The following is a 16561-nucleotide window of genomic DNA, read 5'->3' as shown; positions in this document are numbered from 1 at the left end:
GTGTATCAATGGAAAAATCTGACTTTGTGAAGGACACGAGGATCCAGGGCCAAGAGCAGCAAAGACCGGAGAGGTAACGTTAACTTCGCATCGACTAACCGTCACCACACACAGTATCAGTTGACTACAGACCTGGACGAGGACTCCGAATCCAGTGCCCACTCTCATACAAGCGGGTCTTTTTTAGATGGCGGGAGAGGCGACAAATCCAGGAGACCATTTCACGCACAAAGAGGAAGAAATGCCAGCGGGGGAAGGGCCACTCCCGTCAGAGATCCATATCCGACTCGTCGGAGACAGAACAGGTACACAATGTAATTAATTTATCTAGTCAAACTGTATCGGATACCTGTTTGGCCGCCTTAAGCAGAGGCCTGTCATTTGTTCCCACCACACACTGCAAAGACTTTGACACCATCGTAGACTTGCATAAATTCTTTCGGACGTTGAGGCTTAAAGAGTTTTTCAGTGGCAATGACAGGTGTTCTCCTAACTCTCCTCCGGTCTCCATCCAAGGTACAGACGAGGTGACGCAACACGCTGATGCCACCAGCACGAGTCAAAGAACCATCACTGGAGCACAAACTCACTTCAGAGGTAAAAGTACCTTCATTCCCCCTAACAAGAGAAATGCCTCTATAGACACCTACTGTAGGTTGGTTAAGAATGATGTTTCCCTCCTCCTCAAAAGAAAAAAGGAGTATAGAGTGTCTCATAATCTGACTAAAAATCAGTTAAGTGAATTAAAGGCTCTTAAAAATGACAGCACACTGGTCATCCGGAGTGCAGATAAGGGTGGAGCTATCGTCATCCAGGACCGCAACGCATATGAGGGTGAAATCCAGAGACAATTAAGCAATACCACATTTTACAGACAACTTAATCACAATCCCACACAAGAGTTTAAAGAGCGCATCAGGAGGAAATTGGATTCTTTTCTGGAGAGTGGACAAATCACCAGAACTGAACACAGCTTCATGGTTGTGGACTCTCCTGTGACACCAGTGCTGTACACCCTACCTAAAATACACAAAAGCTACACAGATGTCCCTCCTGGTCGGCCTATTGTTGCTGCCATCGGCACACTCACAGAAAACATTTCAGCCTTCATAGATCACTTTCAACAGCCTTTGGTCATGTCACTTCCATCATATGTTAAAGACTCCATGGAATTCATTAAAATGATTCAATCCATCGAAATGCCAGAGGAATCTTTTTTAGTGACTATGGATATTGAATCCCTATGTACCTTTTGAAGGGGGGTTAAGGGCTTCAGAATTTTTCCTCAATCAGCGTTCTCATGGCATTCCCAGTACTATTTGTATTTTGGATCTCATTGAGACTGTACTCACCTCCAACTTTTTCTGTTTGGCCCTGACTTCTACCTCCAGGTGTCAGGAACAAGTATGGGAGCAAAAATGGCTCCTAGCTTTGCTTCCCTCTACTGTGGATTCTTCAAACATGACATCATCTTCAACCAACAACGCAATCCTCATCTACCCCTCATCTCCAGCTGGAGAAGGTACATAGATGATGTATTTTTTGTCTGGAGTGGTTCTGAAACACAACTTAAGGAATCCCATGACTTCATAAACACTAACAACCACCACTTGAAATTTACCATGGACTATGATAAATACAAGATGAACTTTTTAGATATCCTTGTGAACAGAGATCAAAATAGACTTTGTTCTAATCTATAACGTAAGAGCACTGACAGAAACTCCATTCTCCATGGCACATCTTTCCACCCAGTACCATTGAAAAAGAGTCTGCCCATCTCACAGTTCAGTCGCATCCGACGCATCTGCAGCTCTGATGTTGATTTCCAAATCCAGGCAGATGACCTAGAGAAACATTTTCTACACAGACAATACAAACATGAGTGGGTTACACGGGTCATTCTCAAAATACGGTGAAAAACATGTCCCTGCATTTTCCAGACACACAAATGCTTGAAAATTTTAAAAAAATCATCCACATTAAACCAAAATTATGTAATTCAATACCATTTTAAATGATGATGATAATTTCAGTTTATATATTTGCAGTTTTATTTTTTTATTTAAATTTTAATTTCCTTTGTAGCTAAAAAAACACTTGTCCCACTGCCATGATTCAACGGTATTGGACGGTGTAAAAATATTTCCTCTTTTTTGTTTAAAAAAATAATAATTGGTCAATTATGGACAAACACTGCTCTTAATATATGAATAAAATTAAAACTAAATTGGCTATTTAATAATAAAAATATTTTTTAAAAGAATATCTGTCCCTTGATTGGGTGTCATTGGTGTTACTGGTATCACAGATCCTTATTTTGAAAGGTCAAGAATATGTAAGAGGTCAGGTCAAGGTCAGAAAGAAGAAGAAGAGCCATTTAAGTCAATGCATGGTGAGTGTCTCTTTACTGAGTAAAAGTAAGATATTTTCAGTTAAAGTTTTGTTTTTCGACGTGGTTCTTTTTGTTGTGTCATTGGTGTTACTTTGATTTGTGCTAGAGTGAAATATTTTTATGGAAAAAAACAGGTTAATTAGTGTAATTTACAGATTTTAAAATGCTGACTCATGCCACATTTAAGCTAGCTTAGACACCATTTTGTGCAATTAGCCTGTTATAGATGTTTGTCATTGGTGTTACTGTCATTGGTGTTACCGCCCTTGCCTGTAACACCAATGACTATAGGCCTGTGTTTTATCATCATTTAGCATGTTTTATCTCAACTAAAACATATAAATATGCCCTCTCCTCCCTATTAAAGGGACAATGAATGTTCACCAAGTGATTTCCACCACACCTGGAACAGTCAAATACAGGGACATCAGTTGCTTTTGTCAGCTAGCAAAAGGAGTGTGGGACTGTCCCTGTTATGAGCTTCAAGAAGCTACCTTTATGATGGAGAACACAGTTGAAAAAAATAATGCATCAGTGCCGTCCCGACCTGATGTCATTGGAAACCATCACAGTGGTCGGTGGTGTGTACTCAGTTATGATGAAGACCTTTTTCCTGGGGTAATTTTGGATGTTGAGGAGCACAACATTAAAGTAAAGTGCATGCACAGGAATGGAATTAACAAGTTTTACTGGCCTGGCCCAAGGGAAGATGTTAACTGGTATGATGACAGCCAGATTGTGTGTTTCATTCCTGAACCTCGCCCTGTCAACCGGAGATCTGTTGAGATCGATCCCATGACGTGGAGATATTTAGAAACTCGCATGTAAACATTACAAAAAGAAAACATCAAAAATCAACAACAAGCAAAGATGAATTTACAGCTCTTTCAGAGCTGCAGAGACCAGTGCCTTCTTTTTTGGCCCTCGTTTGTTTGCACTAATAACAGAGATAGATGAAATAGCTCTTGAAGTTTACGTTTTAATGTTATGCCTGTTTACTCCATGTTATGGAATTTTTAATGACTGTTTTAATGGAAGTCTTTAGCTGTTTTAAAGTCATTCAGGCCTATCCTTGCCTGTTTTCTGTTCTTTTTTTTACTGTTATCTTTACCTTCATCAGCTATGAATGAGAACAGTTAGATTTTATTCATACTGAGTTGAAATGCATGAAATTAATTGAAATTGAATTTGAAATTAAATTAATTGTTATACAGTGTTGTACAGTGCCATTTATTGGAATGTTAAATGTAACAATGAATAGAAATTATTTGTCATACAGTATAAAGTCATTGGTGTTACATTTGCGTCAGTGGTGTTACTACAAGGAAATTTGAAGATCATATAACATTAGACATCATTTAAGATATTATTATTACTTATGTCAGTGCAATTTAACTTTTATCCAAATATATTATTATTTGACTTCATCCATGGTAAATTTCAGTAATTTTATCAGCATATTTTGTCTTTTATCAAAAGTACACATATAGTCGAATAAAACATTATCACTGAAATTGAGTAATAATGTTAAATATTTCAAAATTAATTCCAAAAATTACTGTTTTATTTCATGGAGTTTGTTCAACAGTTTCCAGATGTTGTGATATGTGCCTTTTGATTCATTTTATTGCATTCATGAATCTTGTAATTATAACCGAAAGTGTGGTAACACCAATGACAGAAAACTAAGTACGCCTTATAAAAAACATAAAAAATTTTAAAAAAGACAAATGTTCTAGTTGTCCATTACAGTTGTTAACATGGTCAACATGCTAATAAATACTTCCCATTAAATTACATTTGTGAAAACTGAATTAATTTTTTTTACTTTTTTGACTCGGAAAATCACCGTATTTTGATAATGACCCACACAGGCACGCACCAAATTTGAAAATGTATCACAGACTGAGTGTCTCCAACGCACCAGAGTCAAAACAGCAGACTCCAGAGTCAGCTGCATTGTTCAGTACTCACCTCTGGGCAAAGCATTTGAGGACATCATCAGGAAACACTGGCACATTGTTGAGTCTGATCCCACACTCAAGTGCTTCACCTCACCTCCTCGGATTGTCTATAAGAGACCACCTAACCTGAGTAATATGCTGGTGAGAGCCCACCTCCCATCACTTGTGCAGCCTCACTTTATACAGACTGTTCCCCATGGTAACTACAGATGCGGCCATTGTACTCAGTGTAACTTTACACATAAAACACACATTTTCAATAACCCAAGTACTGGTAGACCTTTCAACATCAATGGCATGATCACTTGTAACACCAAGAACGTCATCTACATGCTTAAATGCCCGTGTGGCTTAGCCTACGTTGGAAAGACTAGTAGAGCTTTAAAAACTAGGATCTAGGAGCACAGGTCCAGCATCCGTAACCATGACAACAGAAGCCCAGTAGCAGTACACTTTACACAGACTTCACATAATGTGTGCTCCCTTAGATATGTTGGTATTGAACAGGTCAAACTACCAAGTCAGGGAGGTGATGTAAACTCTCTTTTACTGAGGAGAGAAGCATTTTGGATCTACACCCTTGGCACTCTTTCTCCGAAAGGTTTAAATGAGGAGTTTGACCTGAGGCCTTTCCTGTGACACTTCCTTTTGACTGTTCTATGCGTTGTATGCTTGCTCTTAGTGTTTGATCCATTATTATGCTGATGTTGATGATGATGATGTTGACTCTTGTATTTTGATGATGATTACCTTGTGCTGACATTAGCATTCGAGCTTGTGGTTGTTTGTGGGTTTTGGTACATGGCACCATTGCTCCAGTGGTGTTGTTGACATGACTTTCTCTTATTTTCTCTACTCGTATATAGCTGTGGACAATTTGAAATGTCTTGTTCTTCTATATCACTACTTTTAAGAGTAGCAGAGGCGCCTCTTCTTTCAGGTATTCCTTCTACTTTCTTTTTTCTTCTTGATATTACATCACAGTATGACGGTTTATACCTGATGTTCTTTGTCATGTGATATTCAAGTTGCTTCGATCTTACTTTTTCACATGCTGATTGTGAGTATCATTATTGTTGTGTATTGATGTGAAGTGATGTGTATTGATTATTAGCATTATTGATGGGGATTAGATATGATCATATATGTGTATTTTTTTTTATCATTCTTTTGTTTACCACATCACATGACCTGTCAGGTGATCCCTGACATTGATTTAAGCAGGTGTGTCTCTGTACCAGTTTCATGTCTGATGAAGGGCCTGTGCCCGAAACGTCACATGTGGTGATATTCAGATTAAATCTTGGGAGCTGTATCTAGTGTGCTTACTCAACTTTTTCTACATTGATGCCTCTTTGTGGTCCAGCACCTAGGCTAAGACTTTTCTAGGATGTGCGTATCCTTTTGTTCTCTATGTCCATCATAGTGGCATTTAAAGGACGGAGATTGACAGAGTGAGCACTGCTTGTTGGGACATTTGGAGATGACAAGATGTTGCTCCAGTCTCGTCTCTCCTGCGCTGACGGAGCCCAATAAGCCTGCAGGCTGCTCTCACACCGATGTCCCGTGACCGTCATGATCTGACGAGTTTCCAGGCCAGTGTCAGAGAGCCAACCTACAGCTGTGCTCCTGAGGCTGTGATTGGTGTAGACCCGCGACTCCTTGTGCCGTTTCTCCCTTTTCTTTTCATTCTCTAACCTCTCTTCTTCTGCTTCCCAGTCATCAAAATGATCAAATTCACCAAATAAATTAAATGAAACGATAAAATCACTCATGATGCCCATTGTAATCCGTTGTCTCTCTCCGTTGCTATGGTTACAAACTAGCAGTTGAGCCAGCGCAATAATTTAGAACCTATCATCAGGCAATTTGACCGGAACGTCTTTTTAGCTGTCCTATAACACTTTTTAACGGACACCCTGCAGCCAATCAGAATTGAGTATTCACCCAGACCATGGTATAAACATTGTTAATAGACCAGAAGTCAGTAGATAACTTGTGTCATGTTTAACTTACCATTGCAATTATTGTAATCATGCACCCCATTTGTTGTTTTTAGTGTAATTGGTATTTTCTATATGTATCATCAGTTGGCAGTTTATGGGGTGAAATTAATGCCAAAACTCCACAAACAGGCAATAGCGTTTCACGCACGTTCACCGTTTCGCAAACAAACTTACTGTGTTTTGCAAATACAAAACACAATTCACAAACTAATGTATTTGTTTTGCAAATAGGAAATTTACCTATCAAACAAATACACCATGCTTCTGACACTAATAATGTTTCTTCAAGAGAAAAACAAAATCCTTCACCTAAAAAAAATACCACTACAAAACAATTTTACCACTACAAAACAATTATACGGCTACAAAACAATTTTACAACCACAAAACAATCCTACAACCAGAAAAAAAATCTACAAAAAAATTTCACACGCGTAAAACAATCCTACGCCCAGAAAAACAGCCACGTGACTTTTGGCAGTAATATTCCTCCCTCCTGTTTGTTTTTCTCGTGTGCACTCTGATCCACAAACAAATGTCCCGCAATTGGCACTCCACAACACTGGGTGGCGCTGTTGAATCACTATGACGGCGTTGGTAGCTAGACGAAAGGATGGGGTCAGGCTCAGAATAACAATGGTTAGATTGGTATTAGTGTTGTTGATGATGTTTGATCACTTGAACAAGTTGACATAAATATGGGACAGACTGCTTGCTACAGGTGGCTTGGCTGACATTAGCCTTGTGCTTCAGGAGTTCAAGTTTAGCCTCCGTGTTTAATTATGTCTTTGTTTAATGAGTCGGTTGTAGTCATAGTAAATGATAATAAATATGTAGGCTCGTTGTGTTATCCTTTTTTTTTTATCTATTTGTTATAATATTTTGCTGGTCAATACATAGAGCGGTACACGTTATGTAAGTCAATGTAACCTTTGTCTATGCATATCCGGTTTCTGTGAAAGAGATTATTATTATTTTTTTTTTTAATCAACCATTATTTTTGAGCTCTCAAACATCCCCCCTTTTCCCTTCTCTCTAGGAACTGCTTGTACAAACTATGTTACAGAGACTCCAGACTCGGATTCAGCATATCATCAGTCGGCAGCCACTTGACCTGGATTACCTTGAATTTGTGTGTTCTCAGGAGGCTGTTCTTTTCAGTGCTGTTTCTGCCCAGGTCCTGATCCCAAAAGCCATTGTAGATGCACTTACAGAGCTGCACAAGTTGGTTGTTGAAGAGAGAGACAATCAGGTCCCCATAATATTTGTGCAGGTTTGTCATGGAGCTACCGGGCGTCCAAGATTCGATATTTCTCCAGATTCACTGTTACATTTCATCAACCAAGAGCTTCCTGTGCCTTGTATTGCTAACTTGATGGGAGTGTCCACTCGCTCTATCTATAGGAGAATGAGAGAGTTTGGCTTTTCTGTCAGAGCACGCTATAGCACCTGTTCAAACATGGAGTTGGACCGTTTGATCACTGAAATAAAAAAAGAAATGCCTCATGCTGGGTACCGCTTAGTTAAAGGAAGCTTGAAGGCCCGAGGATTCAGAGTGCAGTGGGAGAGGGTGCGGGCCTCTATGCACCGCGTGGACACTGTTGGCATCCTATGTCGGTTGAACCAGTTAGGGTGTGTTGTGCGTCGCACCTACTCAGTTCCTGGCCCCAAAGCTCTGGTCCATGTTGACACCAATCACAAACTAATACGGTATGTTTGGATTTGATGCAATATAAATGAAAGATATTTCATTTATATTTTTTTGCTGGCTGTACTATAATGATGTCTTTGGTCTAACCAGGTACAACATTGTCATTTTTGGTGCTGTGGATGGCTTCTCAAGAAAGGTGCAATTCATGTGACATAAAAAACATTTAAGAGGACTGTTGACAAAAAAAAAAATTTACACCTTGTTAATGTTTTCTATAGATCATGTACCTGGGTGCAGCAAACAACAATCGGTCCTCAACAGCACTGGCATTCTTCCAGCAGTCAGTGGAAAGACATGGATTCCCATCGAGGTAAATAGTACAGGTTCTGTGGTTCATGCCTTGACTTAACTCACCAAAATATGTCAATCAAGCAGTTGAGTTTGACTATAACCCTTTATTTATTTATTTGTTTTGCTAAATGTAACTACTTCATCTTTAAGTGTTAAGTTGTTGTGTGTATTTTCACACAAACAGGGAATGTCTGAAGTTATAAATGTTTACAGCACCAAAAATAATAAATGCTCAATATTTTTATTTTAAAGGGTAAGAGGGGATCATGGAGTTGAGAATGTTGACATTGCACGGCTGATGTTCTCTGTCAAGGGAACTGGAAGGTCAAGTTTCATTGCTGGAAAGAGCGTGCACAATCAAAGGCAGGTTTTTGTTACACTTCTATTTCTATAGACCAAATATAAAAAAAAACAACGTTTTGGATACTTTTGATATAATGCTCATTTTAAAACACTCTAATGTTTATTATTTATTTATTTATTTATTCATTCATTCATTCATTCATTCATTCATTCATTTATTTTTTATGACCAAGAAGTTGCAGACTACTTTGTCTTCCACCTGACAATCTTGCAGCATTGGTCGATGGTGGTATACCTATATATCTGATCATGAAATGTAATTAAATCTGGGTGCTAAGGTGGTGGATTGGCTAGAGCCACATACAGTACACCAGCTAGTTTTTGACTCCCGGCTGGGGGTTCATGCACCCCCACATGTATCCTCTATGTAGTCTTTCAACTGCTAAAACAAAGTTGTCTATCTATGCAAAATAAAATCTTTTATGAAAATAAACAAGGTAAATATATATCCAAGTCTTTGACATGCAGCACATAGTGACTGAAAAATAAGGTTTTAAATTAAGAAAAGAAAAAGAATATTCAATTAGTTGTCCTTCAGTTTTCTTAGAGACCTTTAGGTTATATCTCTGGTTAACATATCTAATCTTAATCAAATTCTCTTCCCAGAATTGATCGACTCTGGAGAGACGTGTGGTGTGCTGTGACCAGCGTCTACTATAGTGTGCTGCACTCGCTAGAGGAGGACGGTTTTCTTGAACTATCAAACATTGCACACCTCTTCAGCTGTCATTATGCATTTCTGCCAAGACTACAAGCGAGTCTTGATACCTTCAGCAGTGGATGGGACAACCACCCACTCAGAACCGAGGGTAACCTGACACCCAATCAGCTGTGGGAGATGGGGAGCATTCAAGATGCCATGGAAGAACCAGAAAATGCAGAGGTAAATAATAAATGTCACATTTTAGAGAATATTAATTCACAATATGTATAATAGTTATTGAAAGGACTACTAGACTTTTATTGGCCAATTTAAGCTAAAATTTGGGGGCATAATGTGCTCCATTGTTCAAATTTGCTAGAGTATTATATGCACAAGTTGTGTGAGAAGATTTTAATTGAATTGATCAAGTATATTCAATCAGATTTAAAAATAAAAATGCCAATGTGTTTTTAAGCTCTACATCCAGCAAAGTGGGTTCCTCAGGCATTGTGGTTCAGTTTTCTTTTGAAAATTTGAGAACTTTTGTCTTTGTTTTGGGGTCCTTGGTGGTTTTGGTAGTGAATGTTTTAAAACCACTGCTCAGCAATCTACATGTCTTTTCAGGGATTGTACTTACCACATTTGGACTGGGAGGACAGTGGCCTGCTGGATGAGCCACACCATGGGGTCACTGTTCCAGATACCGGCAACATACTGAGTGCTGAACAAATGGCTGCACTAAGGGCAGCCATAAATCCTCTGAGACAATCACAATCACATGGTGCAGACATCTACTTAGCTACGGTCCAGTATGTGCAACACTTATTAGGGTTACAGTAAGACTGTTGGTGATGTTGGGACTGTAGGGTGTGGCGGAATCATGGTTGAAAGTTTTGGTTTTTTTTGGCTTATGTTTATTTGTCATTGCGGTTGTTGTGTACAATTGCTTCAAAAAAAACTGTAAATAAAAGGTCAATGAAGATGATGGTTCTGCTTCCTCCCTCCTACACACTGATGCCTCAGTTAAGATCATTCAGGTGAGCAGACCACTTTTTTCATATTCAAGGGCCTGATACCAAGTAAAAAGGGGGTTGTCACCATTGTTGATGGACAGTTTCAATTTCCTTGTTTTATTCAGTAACAATGAAGGCCTCTTATCTTTATCGTCTGTCCAATCAGCTGGTGAGGAAACAAAGGCAAAATTGATGTCAAAGAGTTTAACAATGTTCAGATGATGTATGATGTATAAGTCTTTCTGTGAAAGGTGCTTTATGTATAAATTTATTACCACTGCTTTATGTGTAATACATGTTGGGCTGTTTGTTGAAAACTCTGTACAATAAACATGTCATTCAATTATTTCAAGAATGTTTTTATTTTGTTTCAGAGTAATGAATTTGTTTTTTCTCTGTGCTTTGCAACTGTGCTTATGTCACAGCAGGCAGCCAAGGTGAAAAAAAAAAACCTTAACAGAACAATAACCAGCTTTTAAAGAGGAACTACGCACCTTACCTTCATTAAACAGCTTCAGAATTACAATTATGGTTAAATTAAAGACTTGTAACCTGTCAGAGGCAGAGAAGAGGCTCTCTGTCTTCTACGTAGCACCTCTTAGCCGAAAACCAACCTTGCAAGATCAGTGCCTCCATCCTAGCAGCACCATGCCTTAATGCGCCCTGCAAACTGAAATCTCTTGTTTATGACAAATGAAACTATACAAATATACCCTTCCTAACATTGCATATATAACGTTATCCACCGCTTCATGGATTTCCCTCTTGCCAGCTTCATTGAAAATAAACGCACATAGCTGGAAGGAGGGTCAGAAAAACAGTGGGGAAGCGACCAGGCCTGCATAGTTCCCCTTTAATGACACTATACTGCCACTACACTAATCCAAACCCTGTGTCGGAAGTTTGAAGGCAGGCAATCAAGTCTTTCTTAAAGGTCATGTAGTCCTTGTAGCGGGCAGGAAGACGGAGAGTCTCAAAGCATGTGGACGATTTTGGTAGGCTGGAGTCTACGACCTCCACTATGAGGGTAGCTGTTGGAGCCTCCCATCCAACCCAGAACTTCACAAGTGCCTTCAGTTCATCACTGGATGCTGAAAAACAGAAATGTTTAAAATATGTCAATGCTCATAGTGATGAGCATGCTCTCCTTTTTTATACATTTTGCTCATGGTTGTCATGTACATCTTAGTCAAGAACAATGCTTTCCAAAAGTTTACCTGAAAAGTATTGGTTAAGATAGTTGATGCCAACTCATCGATATTATTTCATCATTACTGTTTGACTCCAGTTTTCAATATTTATTTTTAAAAACAAGCTCGAGCAATTCTTCTTTCATAAATTAAGAATAAAAATGACGAACAGAGCCAGTGTCTTGTTTGTACATGCATCACTCATATAATAAAGTATACCATTTTCAATGAACTGCCGTAGGTAGCCAGTGATGCGGCTCTTATCCGACACAGAGCATTCATCATCGTCATCGTCCTCGGTCCCGGTCATTTTGGGCCACTTGATGCATTCCAGAATGCACTGCACATAAAAACAACAAGCAGAGAAACAAACTGGGATAGGCAATTGTCCTGGTGGATTTAACAATAAACTTTCAGATACTACCAAAACTGCTTATCTTGTGCTTTTTACCTCTGGGGTCAACACAGAACTCATCTCCCGAGGGAAAATCTCTGGAGCAACATCTGGGCGCGCACAAATGAGGGGCCACACCATGGTTTCTTTTAGGCCTTTTCTTATTTGCTTTACTTGCTTCATCGTCCGTCCAATGACCTAGTGGGGAAACAAAAACAAATCTTTACACGTATAGTGGTTTAAAAGAGATATAAATGTTGTCAAATAGTTAAAAAAGAAATATATTCAAATACTGCATGATGTAGAAGCCTCTCAAAGAGCCATCTTCGGTTGTTTTGGGTCATCAATGGAAGGTCCCATGCGAGACACAAGGTGTCAAGGTTCTCCTTCTCCTCTGCTGACAGTTCAGAACTCCCTTCAAGCTTTAAGACAAAATATGAACACACTTAAACCCAATAAAGAAGAATCTATTTAAAAAAAAAAAAAAACAGAAACACAAATCTGTAAAAACCTGAATTTACCATTAGACAAAAAAAACAATTTTTTTTTAGTTTGAAGAATACACACCAATGTGATCTTCTCTCGTAGGTCCAAGTCTGGGCAGTCAATTTTTATGAGGGCGGTTTCAGGTGTGCCGCCACATAGGACGTGCACAATGGCAGGGCTTAGTCCCGTCAGTGCAGGACCTCCATTTAAAAAGCAATGACCGATCATGCAGCCTGCCATTAAGAACAGGTCACTGTCCACAATGAAAGCAGAGGAAGAGGGAACAAGGTGATCCGGCTCGCCGTCAAATAGATTCGTGGCACCAGCATTTCCTGGCAAACAGAAGAAATTCCCTGATCAGGTACCTTGTATTCAAAGTTTTACTTGGCCTCTACACATACAGCATTAATTGGAGAGATGATGGCAGTAAGAATATTGCAGCTAAATCAAATATGGCAATGTAATTGAGGACACTACCTAAATTGATCTTAAAACCATATTTGAGCTTCTCCATGATTCTGGACAACACGAAGCGGTTCACTCCCTCTCCCATTGCTGGATCACCTATTAAATATAAGAAATACTCAGGGTTATTTGTGAAAATCAAACTGCACATAAATTGTTAAATTGAATAAAAAGAGAGAAAAGAGATGGACCTTCAAGTCTGCATTGCAGAGGATTCGCCCACTCTGCGCTGCATGCTTTATAAAAAGCAATCAAAGCCATTTCCTGGTCTAACTGGCTGCTCCTAATGTCAATACGCAAATACAGTGGCTTCCCTGATGCGTGGATTTCAAGTGCTGTCTTCCTGTACACCTGAGCAGCCTTTGCCTGGTCTGGTATGGTCTTCCAATCTAGAAATAGATGGAAAGTTTAACATAGTAAGCCATTAACCAAAAATTTGAACATGAAACACTCAAATGGTGTATCAAATAGATTACAAACCCTCAATTGTGTGGTCTAACTCGGAAGGTCTTGCGGCCTGATTCTGAGAAGGCACAGTCTGTGAGGATGCACCACATGGTCCTTCCGTCGGATCTAAATCCAATCCCCTGCTTTCAAACAAGTGCTTCTCCTTAGTTGATGGCATTAATGACATAATTTCTAGGTTTTAGCTTACTCTAATATCTGAATAGGGTCTAGGCAGAATCTAGACCTTGTAAATACAGGGAGTAATACAACAACATACATATCATTGCAGCCGCTGGCATGCATCTCAATGACTTGAGCAGGGTACGTGACCTGGCAAATGGGACACGGCATCTCTGTAGCATCTGTGAAAGCAGAGAAGACAAGAAAAATAATGAATCAAATGTTATCAAGGACTTACTGTTTTGTTTAGAAAATATAAATAACCCAAAACAACTGATTTTACTATCTATCTATCTATGCATATTCCCTGTTGGGCTTGCTTAACCCATCATTAACCAATAAACCGTAAAAATATGTTTAGGTATTCTTGTGCGATGACAGTGTACTTATACTTACTGCTCTGACTGCAGGATACAAATGCAACATCATCCTGATCTTTCTCAACAGCAGCACCAACCCCAGCACCAGCACCATTATCTTCTTCGTCTTCATTGTCATTGTTGTCTTCCTGTCAAGTAGATTAGGTTAGGTTGAAAAAAATATTTTAAAAACATTCACTTTAGCTAAAAGTGTTATGTTGAAAAACTTACTTCTTCAGTACAAGATTTGCGACTACATGAGGCTACATGCAGAGCCAATGCCTGTAGTGGTAAACATTCTCCACAGCACTTGCATTCTGACTTTGGCATCTTGCTAAACTCGGGGGCATCAGCTGGGAGTGGTGTTGTGTCGATGTTGTCTTGCAGTGGAATGATGAATAGTGTGATTTTTCCATAACTGGAAACACTTTTTAGGAGCTTGCCATTGTACCCTTCCGACTCTGGTGGGACCATGGCGAGTTTTCTCTGGCCACTTCCTCCTTCATTGTTTTGAACAGTGGCAAAATGATCACATTAATAGGGATCAAAGTAAAAGAAAGTTATCAACTGAATACTCTATCCACATTTTGGGCATGTTAATTCTGAACCCTGGAATATTATCATAGATATCTAGCAACACTGATTTAATTCTACAGTTTTAAAATAATCCATTTCAGATGTGTCAAAACACACATCATCACAAATTATGTTGTATGCCTACCAGTAGCCTTGTAAAACAGCCATCCCCCGGACAAACTCTTCAGCTTTGGATACTCACACTGCAGCATTTCTGAAATCTTAATAGGACAAACCATTGGCAATTACTTTTGGGGGAAAAAAAACACATTTTCTCTTTAGTTTAGTGGTGAGGAAGTATGTGCCATGGAGAGCAGTGTGAATGCAGTTTTTCCTTCTAAACAAAGAGTTCAACGGGTGCTTTCACTGATTATCTAGCCTCGCTCTACCAGGCTCTTCATAGAGAGGGAAAGAGCCTGGTATCGGTCTACATTCTGGTTCTGGTCAAGAGAAATCACCAATTCACCTAGGTAAAAGGGTTGATCAAAATAGAATGTTAAATTCTGGCGTACCGTTAATTCCTGTCTCCCATTTTAAAACATTTTTATCATTTATAACATCGACAGGTATTACCTCTGAATGGTTGCTGTTGTCAGGAACCATTATAACCCTCTTTCCCAAGCCTGCCATCAGGAGTGTAAGCTCCTCGGTGCCCTGTGGAGTTCGGGTTGTCAAGGGGTTTGGAAGCAAATAGAAATTAATCTTTGTTCCTCTTGGGGATGACGCTGCGGCTGGTTTTGTCGCTGAAAACCTGCGCTTCCCAGTGCTCTTCCTAAAGAGAGCAGGAAAAGACCTGTAAAGAAAATGGAAAGGCAAGTCATACAAAATCTTAACCCACATGGAAAGGCAAGGCAAGTTTATTTGTACAGCCCATTTTTACACAGTTTGTCACAAAGGGCTTTACATAGTAACATTATACCATAACATCCTCTACGCTTAGACCTTCACACTGAGGAAAAACCCTTTTAACAGGGAATCGGAGAAACCTCAGGGTGAACAACAGAGGACCGGCAGGCATGCAAGGGATGTTGTTGTTTACAGACAAAAACAGTTCACAACAACAACCTATAGAAGCGGCATAGCCTATACACATTATAGATACAATGTTGTTTTTCTAACTTAGACATCTCCTGCTGCACGTTCTCCTGAATCGTTCTGCGTTCCTGGCTGGACTGTGGGGCCTGTCCCTGTCCCTGTCCCTGTACTTGGCCTGGCACCTCAGCCACCTGCCCAGCTTGCTCCACATTTGCTGCCAATAGGGAAAGCAAGTTTCGGGCAGCAGCGGCGATGTGGATGTAGTCAGGCTTCTGGACACACACACACATACATACATTCATACATACATACATACATACATACATTCATACATACATACACACATACACACATACATACAAACAAGAATGAAAAAAAAAGACTTGAAACATCAACAATATATGTACTTAAATAACATGGATTGGCACAGGGAGACTTGTAGCTGCTACAGCTAAAGTCACCACTACTCCCGCCACAGTTGCCTATAAAAACAGGATGCACACTGTTCTAGCTTCACTGCAAACTTAACGTCGTCTTCACTGACTGCTCAGTCCGTTGGCCAGCCCCTCTCTCTCCCGTTACCGTTCCTACCGTTATGTCATACACCGCTTGTAAAATTGGTTAGTTTGTGACCGCTTGCGACACGGTGAACACGGAGGCTAAACTTGAACTCCTGAAGCACAAGGCTAATGTCAGCCAAGCCACCTGTAGCAAGCAGTCTGTCCCATATTTATGTCAACTTGTTCAAGTGATCAAACATCATCAACAACACTAATACCAATCTAACCATTGTTATTCTGTCAAGTGTATCGCCAATTACGATGTTTGATCTGTCACTCTGAGCTAACTGAGCTAAACTCTTCGTTTACATATTCTGCCTGGTCTGAGCCGCACGTGTGCAGCTCATAATGTTACGGTTGTAGTGATAGCTAGGGTAATAACATCTGCCATGTGCAATTCTGAATGTTAATTTTTCAGAATACATACCGGCATTAGTAACATTACAAGCCAGAGTGACAACTCAACGTAACGTGAGCCTGACC

The 16561-nt window shown here is 39.6% G+C and overlaps 2 protein-coding genes across 2 annotated transcripts; one reads left to right on the top strand and one right to left on the bottom strand.

The window, feature by feature from the left end:
• The first annotated feature begins 8 nt into the window (after positions 1-8).
• On the top strand, positions 9-8761 carry LOC144459466 (uncharacterized). The gene is made up of 8 exons (XM_078163657.1): positions 9-73; positions 188-305; positions 1392-1522; positions 4323-4500; positions 7405-8075; positions 8167-8212; positions 8295-8386; positions 8620-8761. Exons 1-8 carry the CDS (start codon positions 9-11, stop codon positions 8759-8761), a joined length of 1443 nt encoding a protein of 480 aa, XP_078019783.1.
• Positions 8762-10869: 2108 nt separating this feature from the next.
• Positions 10870-15183, bottom strand: LOC144459425 (uncharacterized). The gene is made up of 13 exons (XM_078163437.1): positions 15057-15183; positions 14629-14704; positions 14139-14407; positions 13945-14056; positions 13646-13730; positions 13402-13508; positions 13085-13310; positions 12934-13052; positions 12538-12788; positions 12264-12392; positions 12028-12168; positions 11796-11916; positions 10870-11477 (listed from the first exon to the last, which is right to left on the bottom strand). The coding sequence occupies exons 1-13, from the start codon at positions 15111-15113 to the stop codon at positions 11260-11262; spliced, it is 1911 nt and encodes a 636-aa protein (XP_078019563.1). The 5' UTR covers positions 15114-15183; the 3' UTR covers positions 10870-11259.
• Between the last annotated feature and the right edge of the window lie 1378 nt (positions 15184-16561).

Source organism: Epinephelus lanceolatus, chromosome 21 (genome assembly GCF_041903045.1).
Source record: "Epinephelus lanceolatus isolate andai-2023 chromosome 21, ASM4190304v1, whole genome shotgun sequence".
NCBI classification, from domain to species: Eukaryota; Metazoa; Chordata; class Actinopteri; order Perciformes; family Serranidae; genus Epinephelus; species Epinephelus lanceolatus.
Note: the sequence above shows the minus strand (reverse complement) of the source record. Positions and strands in the feature narration are given on the sequence as shown.